Source organism: Pseudophryne corroboree, chromosome 1, assembly GCF_028390025.1.
Source record: "Pseudophryne corroboree isolate aPseCor3 chromosome 1, aPseCor3.hap2, whole genome shotgun sequence".
NCBI lineage: Eukaryota > Metazoa > Chordata > Amphibia > Anura > Myobatrachidae > Pseudophryne > Pseudophryne corroboree.
In genome coordinates this window covers 890,092,976-890,114,767 of record NC_086444.1, presented here as the reverse complement: position 1 = coordinate 890,114,767, position 21,792 = coordinate 890,092,976, and the positions used below count along the sequence as shown (strand labels likewise).

Below are 21,792 nucleotides of genomic sequence, written 5' to 3'. Positions count from 1 at the left end.
CACGTTAAGGGCAATGAAGGAGGTGTTACATATTTCTGATACTACAAGTACCACAAAAAAGGGTATTATGTGGGAGTGAAAAAACTACCTGTAGTTTTTCCTGAATCAGATAAAATAAAATGAAGTGTGTGATGATGCGTGGGTTTACCCCGATAGCAAATATTGGCGTTATACCCTTTCCCGCCAGAAGTTAGGGCGCGTTGGGAAACACCCCTTAGGGTGGATAAGGCGCTCACACGCTTATCAAGTGGCGTTACCGTCTCCAGATACGGCCGCCCTCAAGGAGCCAGCTGATAGGCAGCTGGAAAAATATCCTAAAAAGTATATACACACATACGGTGGTTATACTGCGACCAGCGATCGCCATCAGCCTGGAGATGCAGTGCTGGGTTGGCTTGGTCGAATTCCCTGACTAAAAATATTTTATTGATATAGAGCATTTAATAGGATGCATTCTATATATATGTATGCGAGATGCACAGAGGGATATTTGCACTCTGGCATCAAGATAAGTGCGTTGTCCATATCTCCCAGAAGATGTCATGGACACGACAGTGGTCAGGTGATACAGATCCCATACGGCACATGGAAGTATTGCCGTATAAAGGGAAGGAGTTATTTGGGGTCGGTCCATCGGACCTGGGGGCCACGGCTACAGCTGGGAAATCCAACCTTTTTACCCCAAGTTACATCTCAGCAGAAAAAGACACTGTCTTTTCAGCCTCAATCCTTCCGTTTCCCATGTGGGCAAGCGGGCAAAAGGCCAGTCATATCTGCCCAGACATAGAGGAAAGGGAAGTAGACTGCAGCAGGCAGCCCCTTCCCAGGAAAAGAAGCCCTCCACCGCGTCTGCCAAGTCCTCAGCGTGACGCTGGGGCCGTGCAAGCGGACTCAGGTGAGGTGGGGGGGTAGTCTCAAGAGTCTCAGCGCGCAGTGGGATCACTCGCAAGTTGACCCCTAGATCGTACAAGTATTATCCCAGGGGTACAGATTGGAGAGTCGAGACATTTTTTCCTCGCAGGTTCCTGAAGCCTGCTTTACCAACGGCTCCCTCCGACAGGGAGGCAGTATTGGGAAAAAATTCACAAGCTGTATTTCCAGCAGGTGATAATCAAAGTACCCCTCCTACAACAAGGAAAAGGGTATTAGTCTTCCACACTATATTGTGGTACTGAAGCCAGACGGCTTGGTGAGACATAGTCTAAATCTGAAATCTTTGAACACTTACATAAAAAGGTTCAAATCAAGATGGAGTCACTCAGAGCAGTGATAGAGAACCGGAAAAAAGGGGACTATATGGTGTCCCTGGACATCAAGGATTACCTCCATGTCCAAATTTGCCCTTCTCAACAAGGGTACCTCTGGTTCGTGATACAGAACTGTCAATATCAGTTTCAGACGCTGCCGTTGAATTATCCACGGCACCCCGGGCCTTTACCAAGGTAATGGCCGAAAAGATGATTCTTAAAAGAAGAAAGGCATCTTAATTATCCCTTACTTGGACGATATCCTGAAAGGGGCAAGTTTCCAGAGAACAGTTGGAGGTCGGAAAAGAACTATCTAAAGTAGTTCTACGACAGCACGAGTGGATTCTAAATATTCCAAAAATCGCAGCTGTTTTCCGATGATACGTCTGCTGTTCCTAGGAATGATTCTGGGCATAGTCCAGAAAGAGGTATTTCTCCTGGAGGGGAAAGCCAGGGAGTTATCCGACCTAGTCAGAAACCTCCTAAAACCAGGCCAAGTATCAGTGCATCAATGCACAGGAGTCCTGGGAAAAATGGTGGCTTCTTACGAAGCGATTCCATTCGGCAGATCTCACGCAAAAACTTTTCAGGGGGATTTGCGGGACGAATGGTCCGGATCGCATCTTCAGATGCATCAGCGGATAACCCTGTCTCCAAGGACAAGGGTGTCTCTTCTGTGGGGGCTGCAGAGTGCTCATCTTCTAGAGGGCAGCACATTCAGCATTCAGGACTGTGTTCTGGTGACCACGGATGCCAGCCTGAGAGGCTGGGGAACAGTCACACAGGGAAGAAATTTCCAAGGAAGTGTGGTCAAGTCTGGAGATTTCTCTCCACATGAATATACTGGAGCTAAGGGCAATTTACGATGCTCTGAGCCTAGGAAGACCTCTGCTTCAAAGTCAACCGGTGCTGATCCAGTAGGACATCATCATGGCAGTCGCCCACGTAAACAGACGGGGCGGCACAAGAAGCAGGAGGGCAATGACAGCAAGGATTCTTCGCTGGGCGAAAAATCATGTGATAACACTGTCAGCAGTGTTCATTCCGGGAGTGGACAACTAGGAAGATTTCCTCAGCATGAATGAATTCCACCCGGAAAAGTGGGAACTTCATCTGGAAGTTTCCACATGTTTGTAAACCGTTGGGAAAGACCAAAGGTGGTTATGATGGCGTCCCACATGAAGCGCCAGGTCTAGAGACCCTCAGGCAATAGCTGGGACGCTCTGGTAACACCGTGGGTGTACCAGTCGGTGTATGTGTTCCCTCCTCTGCCTTTCATACCCAGTGTATGGAGAATGATAGGAAGGAGAGGAGTAAGAACTATACTCGTGGCTCCGGTTTGGCCAAGAAGAACTTGGTACCCGGAACTTCAAGAGATACTAGAAAGGATCTTGATTCAGCAAGAATCATGTCTGTTCCATGACTTACCGCAGCCGCGTTGACGGGTGAACGCCGGATCCTAAGGGAAAAAGGCATTCCGGAAGAGGTCATCCCTACCCTGGTCAGAGCCAGGAAGGAGGTGACCGCACAACATTATCACTGCTTAGGTGAAAATGTGTTCCATGGTGTGAGGCCAGGAAGACTCCACGGAAGAATTTCAACTAGGTTAATTCCTACATTTCCTGCAAACAGGAGTGTATATGGGTCTCAAATTGGGGTCCATTAAGGTTCAAATTTCGACCGGTCGATTTTCTTCCAGAAAGAAATTGGCTTCAGTTCCTGAAGTCCAGAAGTTGTTAAGGGAGTACTTTGATGTCTCCAGTGGCACTGGGCGATCTCAACGTAGGTTGGGATTCCTAAAATCACATTGGTTTTAACAACTCAAATCTGTGGATTTGATATATCTCACATGGAAAGCGACCATGCTGTTGGTCCTGACCTCGGCCAGGCGAGTGTCAGAATTGGCGGCTTTATCTCACAAAGCCATATCTGATTGTCCATTCGGACAGAGCAAAGCTGTGGACTCGTCCCCAGTTTCTCCCTAAGGTGGTGTCAGCGTTTCACCTGAACCAGCTTATTGTGGTACCTGCGGCTACTAGGGACTTGGAGGACTCCAAGTTGCTGGATGTTGTCAGGGCCCTGAAAATATAGTTTCCAGGTCGGCTGGAGTCAGGAAATCTGACTTGCTGTTTATCCTGTATGCACCCAACAAGCTGGGTGCTCCTGCTTCTAAGCAGACTATTGCTCGTTGGATTTGTAGTACAATTCAGCTTGCACATTCTGTGGCAGGCTTGCCACAGCAAAAAAAAAAAAAAAAATATGTAAATGCCCATTCCACAAGGAAGGTGGGCTCATCTTGGGCGGCTGCCCGAGGGGTCTCGGCATTACAACTCTGCCGAGCAGCTACGTGGTCGGGGGAGAACACGTTTGTAAAATTCTACAAATTTGATACCCTGGCAAAAAAGAGGACCTGGAGTTCTCTCATTCGGTGCTGCAGAGTCATCCGCACTCTCCCGCCCGTTTGGGAGCTTTGGTATAATCCCCATGGTCCTTTCAGGAACCCCAGCATCCACTAGGACGATAGAGAAAATAAGAATTTACTTACCGATAATTCTATTTCTCGGAGTCCGTAGTGGATGCTGGGCGCCCATCCCAAGTGCGGATTATTCTGCAATACTTGTACATAGTTATTGTTACAAAAATCGGGTTATTGTTGTAGGAAGCCGTCTTTCAGAGGCTCCTTTTGTTATCATACTGTTAACTGGGTTTAGATCACAAGTTGTACGGTGTGATTGGTGTGGCTGGTATGAGTCTTACCCGGGATTCAAAATTCCTCCCTTATTGTGTACGCTCGTCCGGGCACAGTACCTAACTGGAGTCTGGAGGAGGGTCATAGGGGGAGGAGCCAGTGCACACCACCTGATCGGAAAAGCTTTACTTTTGTGCCCTGTCTCCTGCGGAGCCGCTATTCCCCATGGTCCTTTCAGGAACCCCAGCATCCACTACGGACTCCGAGAAATAGAATTATCGGTAAGTAAATTCTTATTATTATTATTATTATTTTTTTTTGGGGGTTGCCTATTTTGCGAGTCCCGGGCCCCAGAATTTCTGATGGCGGCCCTGAGACTGAGATTTTGACTATCTCATAGAATAGATAGTCGCAATTGACACTTAGCCAAAATCGCACATAATCAGTATCGCAAGCTCATTATGTGCTTGCGATGCCGACCTAGCCCCTGTCGTATATTGAGAATCGGGGTAAGCACGAATCTCACTGTGTGTATGCACCTTAAGTGCCGATTTTGACTATACTTTGTACTAGATAGTACACTAGATAGTCAAGGTTGACTTGCCTGCACAGTCTATCTAGCCTTACGATACCGACCCCACGGGAGCGTGCATCGGGATTGAATCTGTATTGCAAGCTGCCTAACAGCTCATCCTAAGGGATGAGAGTGTAATCCTGCCACTGTATAAATCATTGGTACGGCCACATCTACAATATTGTGTACAGTTCTGTGCACTGTACTATAAAAAATATATCTTGGAACTCGAAAGGGTTCAGAGGCGAGCCACTAAACTGGTTAAGGGATTAGAGGCACTGAATTATGAGGAAAGACTTAAAAGGTTAGATATGTTTACGCTGGAAAAGAGGCGACTGAGAGGGGACATTATTAATATTTATAAATACATTAAGGGACAATACAAGGATTTATCAAACAATTTGGTTAGAAGAAATAAAATTCCATACACAATGGAGAAAAGTGTTCTTCACAGTAAGAGCAGTAAGGATTTGGAATTCTTTGCCAGAGATGGTAATAATGGTGGACTCAATCAATAAGTTTCAAAATGGATTAGATAAATTCATAGCGGAAAAAAATATCCAAGTATACAGCATTTAATTAATATAAAAATTATAATACAGGTTGAACTCGAATGACATTTGTCTTTTTTCAACCTCAACAACTATGTAACTTTGTAACACCTTGAGATATGCACTAACTATATAGTCAAAATCTTATTATACCGTGTGTACACACCTTTACAGATTTATCTCACCGTGTGTACACATCTTTACAGATTTATCACACCGTGTGTACACACCTTTACTAAAGCACTATGCAGGCTCTGAAATCTGACACCTAGGCCAGCGTACTATCCAGTCTATGGCTAAGTTGCTTTTGCGCTTGTAAAATGTATTCCATCTGCACACATCTCTAATGGTGCCTATACACTTATGCGATGCGACGCGACATCGCGGGGCATCACACCGGCAGTTCAGGTGCGATGAAATCGCACCTGAACTGCCAAAGTGATTACCATGCGATCATGCAATAGATCGCATGGTAATCATGTGATGGGCACGTCACCGCCGAGTAGGAGCGGCCTCTGCGACATCGCAATGCGATATATAGCATGTGTTTTTAAAAACATGCGATCGCACTGCGATTCGATATATATTAAGTGCAGCACATACTATCTTGAGACGTGAGATTCGACCAGCGTGCCCGTGCATCGCGTCGAAAGGTGCCTAAAATGTGCATACATTACTTCGATTTCTCTCACAGGTGCGGTCGAAATCCAAGGTTAGCACCGATTATCTCACAAGTGTATGGACACCATAAGTTTCTATATACTGTGTGCATTTCTTTATCATCCACTAGGGGTCACTGGAGTACTCTTGGGATATGGACGGGCGTGGCCGAACAAGGGCACTGAATATTTAAATTTAGGACCCTCCCCCCCCTCCATATCCCCGAGTACCTCAGTGTACTCTCTCAGTGTTTTTTCGGTGCTCACAGCACGAACAAGGCTTGTGGTATAGCCACACTTGGATTTTTAATTTTTATTTTTAATTTTTATTTTTACAACTTAGCACATCCCTTCCCAGTTTCTGGAAAAACATGGGTCCGGGATAGTGCCGCTGCACGGGCAGCGCATGGCGTGTCGGTCCTCACAAAGAGCACCCTCACAGCCACAGACAGCATGGCGTGTCGGTCCTCACGAAGAGCACCCTCACAGCCACAGACAGCCCACTGCTTCTACAAAGAGCAGCCAGGACTAGGAAGCTGGACGGGCTTGCACAAAAGAAGCCGTCGCAGCCATAGATTACTGGAAGCTGACTGGAGCTGGACGGAGATAGACGTCACAGCCAAGACTACAGAGCTGACAGGAGCTTACACAAAGAAGCCCCGTTGCAGCCATGAGTCACACCACTGAAGCTGGACGGAGCTTACACAGAAAAAGCCCCGTCACAGCCAGGAGTTACAGAATGGCAGTCGTCACAGCCATGATCAGAAAGGTAGGCTGGGGAAACGGGGCGGTCAGCGCAGGCTGCCGCCCCGCTATGTAGGGGTTAATGCCTCCTGCTCATACGGAGCTCCGTCCGGCTGCACAGCAGGGGGAGCTCATACGCACTATGCCCAGCCGCTATGGAAGTCACAAGGTCTGACACTGGACGGAGCTGACAGAAAGCTCCGTCACAGCCAGGATGAAAGCCCCGTCACATGCTGGACGGAGCTTACAGGAGGTGCGGCAAGGTATGGTGGGGTGTCTGGGCGGTCAGCTCACGCTGCCGCCCTGCTGTGTGGGTGTTTGCCGCCGCTGATATGCCCCGTTTAACTACGCTAGAAGCTCAGAGCGGCCGCACGTCACTCAGAGACGCCGGCCGCTCTCACAGCGCTGATTACCCGGCACCGAGGTAGGACAGGCGCCGCCCGAGCCAGAACTAAGTTCCCGCTTTCTAAGATGCACAGAGCGGCCGCACGTCACTCACAGACGCCGGCCGCTCTTCCAGCGCTGACACCGCACACTGATGTATGAAGGCGCCGCCCGCTCGTCCGGACGGCTCCCCGGCGCTATACACAGCGCTCCCCTGCTCTCCCTGCACCCGCTCCCGTCCGCTGCAGGTAACATGGGGGAGACTACCGGGGGTGAGGGGGAGTAAATACCCATAGCAGCAGCACCAAGGCTGCATGGGTTAATAAGACATAGTTTTAACAGATCATGTCCTAAAATATGTTTCTAATTGTATGAATGGCATGCTTCCTGTTTTTCTGTAGGCTGCCATATAATGTAATAAGTGTTCTATTAACTGGAATGTGATTATCACACTTTAATAGGCTATTAAGCCTATATTACCTGTATAATAGGCTATTAAGTCTATATATATTAACACTGCAGCAGGTCCTGTGCTTTTCAGTGTATGCATGGCATGGGGGCCATTTTTAATCATTACAGTTTCTTCCAGTTTATAATTCCAGAACATTCCGGCCATACACCTCTGCTCCACAAGGGGGCGCAGGGGTGTTAGTGGGAATTTTTGTTCAGGTTTCACATAATTCTAGAACATTCCTGCCCTACATCTCTAAGCCACCAGAGGCAAAGGGGTGTTAGTGGGAATTTAGTTCGGATTGCACATGTGAACTGCTTTTCACATAAAGAATACTCTGGTTTCTCTTCAGATCTAATAAATCTTTCGCCTGTTGCTAAAGATGTCCGTAGAGAGAAATAACCATGAGTTTCATATAAATTTTTGATGCCTGGCTACAGCTGGCCTTAATATGCTTTTCAGCAACAAAAATATATATATGACACATAAGAACTTCAATAAGTAGTGCAAGTGTTGTCTGTTGCCTATTGTGGTGTCAGTCTGCATAGCTAGTAAGGCTCTAGCGCAGACTAAAAATAATTTTAACGGTCCTATGTTAAGCATTGGCAATTCAAATTAAAACAGCGGTAACATCGGAGTCTCGGAAGTACTCCGCCTACTATAACTAAAGATAGTCTTTTCAAAGGGCCAAGTTCCTTTGGGTACCAGGGTTAATGCAGATCTCACACAATAACTACAAGTGAGAAGGGTGCATTACACCAGCACTTATATAGTGCGGGGTTTTTGACAACATACATTGCTAAAAACCAGTGAGTCAAGGTCTCCATTTGTTTTTATAGAAAAAAATTAGTGGACTTTGATCACTATTTAATCGGTTTCAAAATAACGCGATCCGCCATTGGCAAATGCGTCTGTGTTAAACACTATAAAGTCCCAAGATACATTTGGGTCATTAGTCTCTAGGTATGGAAGCTATGAGATCACTGTTAAAAGAAGCTGCAGAGTATATCTGTAAAGCTTCTACTAACGCCTGTTTTTCATCGTAGCTAGTTCAGCACGACTAGGACAGAGCTTGTTTGGTCCTAAATTTGATATTCAGCCATTACCGCATCCAGTATCAAAACGGAATACTGGTACCGGCGTTTAATCCCTTTAGACTTCAGTTTTTTCAAAGGCGGTTGTACAAAACAGTCACGCCTTGTAACGTCAGGACGCTACAGTCAGCAAGCCAGGGGTTTGATGGCCTCTTTTCCAATTGTGGAAGCGCGTCTTTACATGTTACTTTTGAGGGGTTTCCAGACTTCAATTCATGGATGTCTCAGCTATTTACAGATTAAAGGACAATACTGGCTCTGTCGACCGGTTTGGCAGGTTGCCATTTAGTCTCTGCTGGGTTTCAGCTGTCTTTATAAGCCAAGCAGTAGTATACCAACAGAGTCAGGGTTACATATTCCCTCTGTTTGAGCAAAACCAGACGGCTCTGTCGCAATCTCAATCAGCAGGTCACTTACTGCAGTGGGAAAATGAATTTTCTGCGGTTAGTATTTGTTTATTGGAGCACAAAGTTGCATAATGGCACTTGATCTTCACAAGGCGTATTTACCCATTCCGGTTTGATCTTCACAGGTTCTAGCGTTTGCAAATCGCCACAACCATTATCCATTTCAGGTCTACCGTTGCTTATCGCCTCGGGTATTTACCAAAGTTATGTTGGGGATGATAGCTCATCTCACATAAGGACTCTGTCTCAACAGAGTTTCTCTACCTTAGATGATCTGCTCATAAGAACTCTGTCTCAACAGAGTTCCTCTAACTTGCGCTACTAAGGTATACTGCGGTAGCAGATCAAGTTCGAAAACAATCGCATCTAATTCCGTCTAAACGATGTCAATGCCTAGGTAAGATTATAAATACGGTAAATCAAAGACTTTTACTTACTACACCAGCAAGAACAAATGTACATCTAGTAATTAGTGCAAAACACGCACACTAGCGGTACATTGGTGTATTCACCTATTAAGAATAAAGATGTGTTTTCAATTTAGTTCGCCCCTTCACTCGCGTTTCCCACAGAGGGACAAGGGTGTATATACTCTGGACGAGAGTCGCAGAGGGTCAGGATTTGTAGTTAAACAAGATCAGCGACAAAGGTTCTAAAACGGATCACGACAGATTGCTGTCGATAAATGTCCTGGAACTCCGTGCATTTTACAATGCAATACATGCTTCGTTTTCAGTCTGACCAGGGGCAGTCAGACAAGGCAACGGCAGTTGCATACACAATAACCAGGGAGAACCAAGAAGCCGCATGGCAATGCGGCAAGTAACTCAAATCCTCAATTGCTCAGAACACCATTATGTGAGAATGTCAACTACGTTCATTCCGTGAGGGGACATCTGTCACACAGATGATCTCACTCGTCAGGATTTAGATCCTGAAATCTGGACATTAAATCCACAGGTGTTTCCTATGTGAGTCCACAGAAGAAGGTTACCCTCAGGTATACATAATGGCATCTCGCCACAATTACAAAAGCTTAGTATGTGTAACGGGGGCAGTGGCGGTGGAGTCTCTCGCATTCATGTGGTGATTCAGCATCGTGTATCTAACTCCACCAGTTTTTTTCCGCTGCTCTCTCTCTCTCTCTCTCTCCGTTGCCAAAACGGATCGTAACACGTCTCAGTCATACTAGTGATCTCTCATGGGTTCCGAGAGTTTGCTTCTCAAATATCCAAGGAATACTTGCACACGATCTTGGCGCTCATAATACGTCCGACCTGTTACATCAGGGAACGTTCTTTTACCCATAATTCATATGTACCTATTACCTATGTACCGTAGCTGCGGTTGACGCGGTGAGAGGTCATACCGCCCTCGTAAGAAATAGAGCATTACAGTAACGGTTATACCAACCATGTTACGAGCCGCTTAAGGCAGCTCATTATTACAAAATTTCGTATGCGTACATAGGTGGTAAAGCTCGGAAGTTTCCAACATCATCCTTCACGTTACCCGTATTATTCTGGTAAACGGGGTGGGATGGAAAACTGCGTTTATCTGCACTGAGTGTGCAGGTATCTGTATGGTAAACTTATTTTCAAAGATGTTTGCCTCTATTGCGTCTCTATTGCGTCTGTACACACCTTTCTACAAGGTGTCATCAAAGTTCAGACTCTATTTATCCAACCTATAGCGCCAGGTGGCTTGAGGTTGGGTTCAGATTTCTTACAGTTTTCATATTTGAACCCTTACAACAAAGGGGAATTAAGTTTATCACTTTGGAAAACATTTGTCTTCTAGCCTTGGCTTCGGCAAGGGTTTTGTTTTCATATTTGGGTGCCTTGTATTCTAAGCCACCGTATTTGAGTTTTCTCATGACAAAGCAGATCTTCGGACTAATTCCGCTTTCGTATTCTTCACACCAATAGTGCTTCCTGTGTGGAAAGCACATTCTAGAATTCTGAGTGTGGTACACGCATTACGCGTTTTATATATGTCCCGAACGTCTACAGTAGGTGATACGGATACGTTGTTTGTTCTCTATGATGCTGCCAACTGGGCTTAGCCAGTTTCTCAGCAGATATTATCCAGTTGGATAATAATGTCTACAAGTCAGGCTTACTTTAAGGCTAAGTTACAATCGCCTACGTCAGTAATAGCTCATCCCACAGGTTCTGTGGGAATGTCAGACCCAGCGGGTCGTGGAGCGTCTACGACGCGGCACGTTTGTGCACGTTTACACGTTATGAATGGTGGCGCCATCAGCATCTAGCTTTGGGCTGCCTACTGTTACAAGTATCAAACAGCTCTCCCGCCCACGAGGGAAGCTTTGGTACGTCCCAAGAGTACTCCAGTGACCCCTAGTGGATGATAAAGAAAATAGGATTTTGGTACTTACCAGGTAAATCCTTTTCTTTGAATCCATAGGGGGCACTGGACGCCCACCCAGAGCAGTTTTACCTGGGTTGTTTTAAGCTCAAGGGAGCTTAGGGTAACAAGTTTTACTTGATTGATATTAAGCTCAGAGGAGCTTATGGTAACACATTTTCACCAATTGGTTCAAATTATAAAGTTCTATCGGTTATGGTGTCAACTGTTTAGTTGACAGTAAGGTTATGGGTCAACATTGTTGTTGTCCGTTATGTTATAGGTATTCTCCATTGTCAACCTCTCTATATCGTTCCTGTTCGCTCAGTAAAAAACACTGAGAGAGTACACTGAGGTACTCGGGGATATGGAGGGGGGGGAGGGTCCTAAATTTAAATATTCAGTGCCCTTGTTCGGCCACGCCCGTCCATATCCCAAGAGTACTCCAGTGCCCCCTATGGATTCAAAGAAAAGGATTTACCTGGTAAGTACCAAAATCCTATTTTTTCTTGAAGTACTGTATGCTGAATATTGTTAATTGTATTTAGTTGACTGTTTTTGCTGTGTTTCAGAGTTACTGGTGGAGAACTATTTGAAGATATAGTAGCAAGAGAATATTACAGTGAAGCAGATGCCAGGTAAGTCATTACATTTATTTATTTTTGTCTGTGATACATCGGGGAAAAAGTTGCCAGAAAAAGTATTCATTTAAGTGTAGACTTGATCATGACCTTTTTTTCAGTAGCTTCCCTTTACTAGGTGTTGCTGACATATTAAGTGCTAGCTAGATGTTGTACAGTAGCCCTGATGTCCAGTGTCAAAATGAATCTTTCCCAAATATATTTTACGGTTTGTTTTGGCTTCTTTGATTGGCTATAGCATCTTTGCGTGGACTGAATATCAAGCATCAGCTTGTATGACCCGGTGAACTAGTGTGTGACTATATCTAAGACATGCTGTCTAATGCAAAAACTTAAAGGAAAACTGTCATCAAAATGTAATTTGTAAATATGGTGTGTACAGTTCAATTTTCTTGAAAATTAGGGGGGGGGGGGGGGGGGGTTTGCTATTCTTAGGGGGACATTTACTAAGCAGTGATAAGAGCGGAGGAGTGAGCCAGTGGAGAAATTTCCCCATTAACCAATCAGCAGCTCTGTTTCATTTTATAGTATGCAAATTATAGATGTTACTTGAGTGCTGATTGGTTCCCATGGGCAACTTCTCCACTGGCTCACTTCTCTGCTCTTATCGCTGCTTAGTAAATGTATCCTTCAGTATGTTATGCAATGTTTTGTTATGCGTTCCTCCATTTTCAGTATGTTAGCTTGCTAATTTTTTTTGTTTTTGGGTATCAGTTTGGGTATCAATGAATTTACTTTTTTTATTCACTGACGTAGTCTGATTCCATACTAACCATAAAATGTATGAACTAAAAATCTTTGTTTTACACCTTAGTATATAGATATTTTAAGGTTGTTTTATTAATCAAAGTCGACAACTTGCATATTGAGGGGGTAGAGAGTGAGAGATGTGTGCACCAGTGATAAATCAAACTAAATTATTACCCAAGTACAGATGTGTCCACCTACATCTAGCCTCCCTGTACGTTAGACAGCCCTTCTAGTCACGCCATGCCGTTGTGTGACTTGGTAGTACTGAGCATCTTTATGTGCTTCTTTTTCCATTACAGTGCATATTATTTGCAAAACGGTGCGAACAGGACACACGAGCAGCTTATGCTGATTAAAATGATATGCGGCATGCCTATATTATGTGTGTGACCACGGCTGTATCTGCAAACTGAATGCTACGTGTAGCATTTTGTATGCAGATACAGCTGCAGTCGCACACAGAATATAGGCATGCCGCATATCATTTTAATCAGCAGAGCCTGCTTGTGTGTCTTATCTGCTAGCGATATGAATAAGACGCATTTCCAAAAAAAGACGCCCAACGCTAGCAGAGTTGCACAGGACCCATCAGCTCATTCGTGCCAGGCATCTCCTGCTGTGTGGCGTATTTGAGATCATGGTGTATGTAACATGATATCGGCACTCTGACCCTGGGAAAGAGACATTTCCCCGTTCCTTCCCATGTGAATGTCAGGGCATACACTGCCCGATGCGGCACCAGATACGAATCGGAGGGACGTGCAGGACAATCCAGCATGCCTGACTGATTGATATTTTCAGATTGGTTGGCTACATACACAGTGCAATTATCTGGCCAGTCCACTAATATCGGGCGATTCAACCAGATAATTGTATCGTGTATGCCCAGCATTATGTATAAAACTGCAAAGACAAAATAGATTGAATTTGTAATGTTAATAATACATTTCACAGCTTTGCACATTAAGGGGCTGGTTCACAGTCGCTCATATCTGTTATTGGACACAAATGGTGAAGCTATACGTACAGCACATACACAGATGAAAATTTCTGCAACTTTGTGTATGTTCGGATGGGACTTGGCCTGATCTGACTTTCTGTGAAATAGGGCTCTTCGGGGAGGGAAGGGGGTATTGGCAAACCAATCGCACATAACCATCCTGACTTGTGGGTGTGTCGGAGGAGTGTATGAAAAGCTCTGCGAGATACTGTGTTCTGCATGCAGGGAAGATATAAGTACACTTGCAGGTATAAGTGCAGACAATAATGGTGATAATTGTGGCAGCTGGCATAAAATCAATGGGCAGCACAGGTTTTCACTTGCATGTAGTATTGAGTCCGCATCAGCCCCTAAATTCCTAATTTGCAGGGGAGTTGGAGGAGGAGCCCATACACAGAGGCCCGTCCCTCGGCTCCTGCCCCCAAGGCTGCACTCTCTGAAGCCCGGGAACAGCTGCCGTGGTGCCGGCAGACGATCGCAAAGGACAGCTCTTATCAGGAGAGCTGTCCTTACCGATACTAATCGCATATGTTAGTACATATGCGATTAGACAAATCCAACTGATAGATGGTAAAGTAACTTGCACCCTAGCTGCAGCTCGGCAAATCACCAAAAGAGCACCACTCCTTTCTAGATACAATGTTACACAGAAGGGCGATCTCCCAGCGCGGCTATGTATAATTTTGATCCGTACAATCTCTTTATTCATCAAAAAGAAGATATATACAACATATCCATTAGCAAATTCCAATGTTATCAAGAAGTCTTGAAACAATTGCCTTTGGACAATGACCTTTATAATAGGCCCTATATGCGTTGAAAGGTATCTTTTTGGTCCTTGCTTATATTCTGGACCTCCTATACCACCAAGCAAATGGCTTCACAATATTCAATACAGGTTCTCCTCAACACTCCATATGACATCAATTTTATGGTAGACCCCCCCCCCAATAGCACCAGGCTTACCTTTATGATAAGCCCTATATACGTTGAAAGGTATCTTTCTCTTACGTCCTAGAGGATGCTGGAGACTCTGTAAGGACCATGGGGTATAGACGGGCTCCGCAGGAGATAGGGCACCTAAAAAGAACTTTGACTATGGGTGTGCACTGGCTCCTCCCTCTATGCCCCTCCTCCAGACCTCAGTTAGATATTGTGCCCAGAGGAGAATGGGTGCACTGCAGAGAGCTCTCCAGAGTTTTCTGTGGAAAAAGAATTTTGTTAGGTTTTTTATTTTCAGGGAGTCCTGTTGGCAACAGGCTCCCTGCATCGTGGGACCGAGGAGAGAGAAGCAGAGCTGGCTTGTCAAGTTGGGCACTGCTTCTAAGGCTACTGGACACCATTAGCTCCAGAGGGAGTCGGAACACAGGTCTCACCTGAGGTTCGTCCCGGAGCCGCGCCGCCGTCCTCCTCACAGATGCCGAAGGTAGAAGCGGATAGAGAAGACAGAAGACATCTTAGACGGCAGAAGACATCAGATCTTCATGAGGTAAGGCGCGCAGTGGTAAGCTGCGCGCCATTGCTCCCAGTCACACACACACAGAGCAGCACTGAAGGGTGCAGGGCGCAGGGGGGGGGGCGCCCTGGGCAGCAATAAACCTCATATTTTGGCACAAATACAGTGGGATTAGACTACGGATGCAGTTAATCGCTGATCCCCTGCCATTTTATTGAAAAATCACTGGGACCGAAGCCCGCCGTCGGGTGGGCGGGGCTTGATCCTCAGCACTAACCAGCGCCATTTTCTCCACAGAAGCTGCATGAGAAAGAAAACGCTGGCTCCCAGGTCTCTCCCCTGCTGAACACAGGCTGGAAAAAAGAGGAGGGGGGCACTTTGGCGACGCAGTGAGTGGGAATTGACATAATATATATATAAAAAGCGCTATCTGGATATATATATATTTTTCCAGTGTTGTTAAGCGCTGGTGTGTGCTGGCATACTCTTTCTCTGTCTCTCCTTAGGACCTGGTTGGGGTTTTGTCCCCTTATAGGTTAATCCCCGTGTGTGTGGGGTGTCGGTACGTGTGTGTCGACATGTCTGAGGCGGAAGGCTTTTCCAAGGAGGAGGTGGAGCAAATGAGTGGTGTGTCCCCGTCGGTTGTGCCGACTCCAGATTGGATGGACATGTGGCATACGTTGCATGCAAGTGTTGCATCTTTACATAAATGGCTTGATAAGGCTGGGTTAGGGGGGACATCAGGCGGTCAATCCTCAGATTGGACCGACTCACAGGGCCCGTCGGGGTCTCAAAAGCGTCCCTTAACACAAGACACTACTACCGAAACGGATTCTGATTCCAGTGTCGACTATGACGAAGTAAAATTGCACCCTAGGGTGACTAAAACCATTCAGTGTATGATTGTGGCAATAAGGGATGTGTTGCATATTGTGGATGAACCCTCGGTCCCCGACACAAGGGTACACATGTTTAAGGAAAAGAAACAGATTATTAATTTTCCCACATCTCATGAATTAAATGAGTTCTTTGGAAAAGCTTGGGAGACTCCGGATAAGAGACCGCAGATCCCCAAAAGAATTTTTATGGCATACCCTTTCCCTAAGCAGGACAGGGAGATTTGGGAATCACCCCCCACTGTGGACAAGGCCCTGACGCGCTTGTCCAAGAAAGTGGTGCTACCGTCTCCTGACACAGCGGCCCTTAAGGACCCTGCAGATCGCAGGCAAGAAACTACCTTAAAGGGTATTTATTCTCAAACGGATGCTGTGCTAAGACCGACGATTGCGTCGGCATGGGTGTGTAGCGCAATTGCAGCTTGGACAGATGAGCTGACAGATCAATTTGATACTATGGATAAGGATACTATATTCCTAACTCTAGCCCATATAAAAGACGCAGTCTTATTTATGAGGGATGCTCAAAGGGACATTGGATTGCTAGCTTCTAGGGCCAATGCCATGTCTATCTCAGCGAGAAGATTCTTATGGACTCGCCAATGGATGGGTGATGCGGATTCCAAAAAACATATGGAAGTACTACCCTATAAGGGTAATGTATTGTTTGGGGATGGGCTGACGGACCTGGTTTCCACAGCTACAGCAGGTAAATCAAATTTTTTACCATATATTCCCCAACAGCAAAAGAAAGCAACACCCTATCAGATGCAGTCCTTTCGGTCGCACAAGTCCAAAAGAGGTCGGGGATCCTTTTTCCTCGCCAGAGGTAAGGGCAGAGGCAAGAGAGCACCTGCTTCGGCAGGTGCCCAGGAACAAAAGTCCTCCCCGGCTGCTCCAAAAACCACAGCATGACGCTGGGGCTCCCCTGAGGGAGTTCGCAACGGTGGGGGCACGTCTTCGACTTTTCAGTCAGGCCTGGGTCAGTTCAGACCTGAATCCCTGGGTGTTGGAAATAGTTTCCCAGGGTTACAAATTGGAATTCGAGGATGTGCCCCCGAGCCGATTTTTCAAATCGGCCCTACCAGCTTCCACATCGGAAAGGGATGTAGTGTTAGCTGCAATTCAAACGCTGTGTATACAGCAAGTGATAATCAAGGTTCCCCTGCACCAGCAGGGAAGAGGTTACTATTCAACCCTATTTGTGGTCCCGAAACCGGACGCTACGGTCAGACCGATTTTGAATCTGAAATCCCTAAGCCTGTACATAAAAAGATTCAAATTCAAAATGGAATCTCTCAGAGCAATAATAGCCAACATGGAGGAGGGGGAGTTTATGGTGTCTCTGGACATAAAGGATGCGTACCTTCATGTCCCCATATATGCCCCCCATCAGGAATACCTGAGATTCGCTGTACAGGATTGTCATTACCAATTTCAGACGTTGCCGTTTGGACTTTCCACGGCCCCGAGGATTTTCACCAAGATAATGGCGGAAATGATGGTGGTCCTGCGCACGCATGGAGTCACAATTATCCCATACTTGGACGATCTCCTGATAAAAGCGAGATCAAGGGAGAAATTGCTGAGCAGTGTGGCGCTCTCTCTGAGAGTGCTCCAGCAACACGGTTGGATTCTAAATCTACCGAAGTCACAGTTGATTCCGACAACTCGACTACCGTTCCTAGGTATGATACTGGATACGGAACAAATTAAGGTCTTCCTCCCAATAGAGAAAGCCCAAGACATCCAGAACATGGTCAGAGACCTGTTAAAACCGAAAAGGGTGTCAGTTCACCAATGCACTCGAGTTCTGGGGAAAATGGTGGCGGCCTACGAGGCCATTCCCTTCGGAAGGTTCCATGCAAGGACTTTTCAATTGGACCTTCTGGACAAGTGGTCCGGGTCCCATCTGCACTTACATCGGAAAATAACTCTGTCCCCAGGAACCAGAGTGTCCCTCCTGTGGTGGTTGCAAAGTGCTCACCTGCTGGAGGGTCGCCGGTTCGGGATTCAGGACTGGATCCTGGTTACCACGGACGCGAGCCTCCGAGGATGGGGAGCGGTCACACAGGGAAAGACTTTTCAGGGTCTTTGGTCAGACCAGGAGTCCTGTCTACACATCAATGTGTTGGAACTCAGGGCCATTTACAACGGCCTTCGACAAGCGGAGAGTTTTCTTCGAAACCTTCCGGTTCTGATTCAATCAGACAATGTCACAGCAGTGGCTCATGTGAACCGCCAAGGCGGGACAAGAAGCAGAGTCGCGATGGCGGAAGCCACAAGGATCCTTCGCTGGGCGGAAAATCATGTAAGCGCTCTGTCGGCTGTCTTCATTCCGGCAGTGGACAACTGGGAAGCAGGCTTCCTCAGCAGACACGATCTCCATCCAGGAGAGTGGGGACTTCATCAAGAAGTCTTTGCAGACGTAACACGCCTTTGGGGAACTCCTCAAATAGACATGATGGCGTCACGCCTCAACAAAAAACTTCGGAGGTATTGCGCCAGGTCTCAGGACCCTCAGGCAGTAGCAGTAGACGAACTGGTAACACCGTGGGTGTTCAAATCGGTCTACGTGTTTCCTCCTCTTCCTCTCATCACGAAAGTGTTGAGGATCATAAGACGAAGAAGAGTACAGACGATACTCGTTGTCCCAGACTGGCCTCGAAGGGCCTGGTACTCGGATCTACAAGAGATGCTCACAGGAGACCCCTGGCCTCTTCCTCTGAGGGAAGACCTGTTACAGCAGGGGCCCTGTGTATTTCAAGACTTACCGCGGTTACGTTTGACGGCATGGCGGTTGAACGCCGAATCCTTGCAAAAAAGGGGATTCCGGAAGAGGTCATCCCTACTTTAATAAAGGCTAGGAAGGAGGTGACGATAAAACATTATCACCGTATCTGGCGAAAGTATGTGTCTTGGTGTGAGACCAAGAATGCACCTACGGAAGATTTTCATCTGGGTCGTCTTCTCCACTTCCTACAGACAGGAGTGGATATGGGCCTGAAATTAGGCTCGGTTAAGGTACAGATTTCGGCCCTCTCGATTTTCTTTCAGAAGGAATTGGCTTCTCTTCCAGAAGTCCAGACGTTTGTAAAGGGAGTGCTGCACATCCAGCCCCCTTTTGTGCCTCCAGTGGCACCATGGGACCTGAACGTGGTGTTGCAGTTCCAAAAATCACACTGGTTTGAACCGCTTAACAAGGTTGAGTTGAAATTTCTTACCTGGAAGGTGGTCATGTTGTTGGCCTTAGCATCAGCAAGGCGAGTGTCAGAATTGGCGGCTCTATCACACAAGAGCCCCTACTTGATTTTTCATGTGGATCGAGCTGAATTGAGGACACGTCCGCAATTTTTGCCTAAAGTGGTTTCGTCGTTCCATATGAATCAACCTATTGTGGTACCTATGGCTACCAGTGACCTGGAGGATTCCAGATCCCTGGACGTAGTCAGGGCCTTAAAAATGTATGTAGCCAGGACGGCTAGAATTAGGAAAACAGAGGCTCTGTTTGTCCTGTATGCGGCCAATAAGATTGGCGCTCCTGCTTCAAAGCAGTCTATTGCTCGCTGGATCTGTAATACGATTCAGCAGGCTCACTCTACGGCTGGATTGCCGGTACCAAATTCGGTTAAGGCCCATTCCACTAGGAAGGTGGGCTCTTCTTGGGCGGCTGCCCGAGGCGTCTCGGCTTTACAACTTTGCCGAGCGGCGACTTGGTCGGGGTCAAACACTTTTGCTAAATTCTACAAGTTTGATACCCTGGCTGATGAGGACCTAGCGTTTGCTCAGTCGGTGCTGCAGAGTCGTCCGCACTCTCCCGCCCGATTGGATGCTTTGGTATAAACCCCATGGTCCTTACGGAGTCCCCAGCATCCTCTAGGACGTAAGAGAAAATAAGATTTTAAACCTACCGGTAAATCTATTTCTCCTAGTCCGTAGAGGATGCTGGGCGCCCGTCCCAGTGCGGAAACTCTGCAAGACTTGTATATAGTTGCTGCTTACATAGGGTTATGTTACAGTTGACATCAGTCTTGGACCGTTACTGTTGTTTTTGTTCATACTGTTAACTGGTTATGTATGTTCCAGGTTACATGGTATGATTGGTGTGGGCTGGTATGAATCTTGCCCTTGGATTGCTAAATCCTGCCTTGTATTGTCCATCTCCTCTGGGCACAGTTCTCTAACTGAGGTCTGGAGGAGGGGCATAGAGGGAGGAGCCAGTGCACACCCATAGTCAAAGTTCTTTTTAGGTGCCCTATCTCCTGTGGAGCCCGTCTATACCCCATGGTCCTTACGGAGTCCCCAGCATCCTCTACGGACTAGGAGAAATAGATTTACCGGTAGGTCCTTGTTCCTGTTCCGGACCTTTTATATCTCCAAGCAAATACTTCCAATCCAGTCGGTAGATCAGCATAAAAATAGTCTAATAATAAAAGACCATAAAATTGATGGCATATGGAGTGTTGAGGAGAACCTGTATCGAATATTGTGAAGCCATTTGCTTGGTGGTATAGGAGGTCCAGAATATAAGCAAGGACCAAAAAGATACCTTTCAACGCATATAGGGCCTATTATAAAGGTCAGTGTCCAAAGGCAATTGTTTCAAGACTTCTTGATAACATTGGAATTTGCTAATGGATATGTTGTATATATCTTTTTTTTTTTGAGGAATAAAGAGATTGTACGGATCAGAATTATACATAGCCGCGCTGTGAGATCTCCCTTCTGTATAACATATGCGATTAGTTTGTAGGCAAAGTGTGGAATAATGGGGGTAATTCTGAGTTGATCGCAGCAGGAACTTGGGCCCTCATTCCGAGTTGTTCGCTCGTTGCCGAGTTTCGCTATATTGCGATTAGTCGCTTACTGCGCATGCGCAAGGTTCGCAGAGCGCATGCGCTTAGTTATTTTACACAAAAGTTAGGTTTTTTACTTACGGCATAACGAGGATTTTTCATCGTTCTGGTGATCGGAGTGTGATTGACAGGAAGTGGGTGTTTCTGGGCGGAAACTGGCCATTTTATGGGTGTGTGCGGAAAAACGCTGCCGTTTCTGGGAAAAACGCGGGAGTGGCTGGAGAAACGGGGGAGTGTCTGGGCGAACGCTGGGTGTGTTTGTGACGTCAAACCAGGAACGAAACTGACTGAACTGATCGCAGTGGCAGAGTAAGTCCCGAGCTACTCAGAAACTGCAAAGAAATTTCTATTAGCAATTATGCGAATCTTTCGTTCGCAATTCTGCAAAGCTAAGATTCACTCCCAGTAGGCGGCGACTTAGCGTGTGCAATGCTGCTAAAAGCAGCTAGCGAGCGAACAACTCGGAATGAGGGCCTTTGTTAGCAGTTGGGCAAAACCATGGCCCTCATTCCGAGTTGATCGGTCGCAAGGCGATTTTAGCAGAGTTACACACGCTAAGCCGCCGCCTACTGGGAGTGAATCTTAGCTTCTTAAAATTGCGACCGATGTATTCGCAATATTGCGATTACTAACTACTTAGCAGTTTCAGAGTAGCTCCAGACTTACTCTGCCTGTGCGATCATTTCAGTGCTTGTCGTTCCTGGTTGACGTCACAAACACACCCAGCGTTCGCCCAGGCACTCCCACCGTTTCCCCGGCCACTCCTGCGTTTTTTCCGGAAACGGTAGCGTTTTCAGCCACACGCCCCTGAAACGCCGTGTTTCCGCCCAGTAACACCCATTTCCTGTCAATCACATTACGATCGCCGGAGCGAAGAAAAAGCCGTGAGTAAAAATACTTTCATCATAGTAAAGTTACTTGGCGCAGTCGCAGTGCGAACATTGCGCATGCGTACTAAGCGGATTTTCACTGCGATGCGATGAAAAATACCGAGCGAACAACTCGGAATGAGGGCCCATGTCCACT

General features: G+C 46.5%; 1 protein-coding gene and 1 non-coding gene across 28 annotated transcripts in view; both read left to right on the top strand.

Annotated features, from left to right (window-relative positions):
• CAMK2D (calcium/calmodulin dependent protein kinase II delta) overlaps nt 1-21,792 on the top strand; it is a 430,831-nt gene that overhangs the window by 297,980 nt on the left and 111,059 nt on the right. For all 27 annotated transcript variants that reach the window (XM_063920185.1, XM_063920183.1, XM_063920188.1 and 24 more), the window contains exon 5: nt 11,740-11,805. In XM_063920185.1, coding sequence (XP_063776255.1) covers nt 11,740-11,805 — 66 coding nt within the window. The remainder of the gene's footprint in view (nt 1-11,739; nt 11,806-21,792) is intronic.
• LOC134961808 (U5 spliceosomal RNA) lies at nt 7,632-7,746 on the top strand. Its single transcript, XR_010187965.1, has one exon. It is a non-coding gene; the product is annotated as a U5 spliceosomal RNA (small nuclear RNA).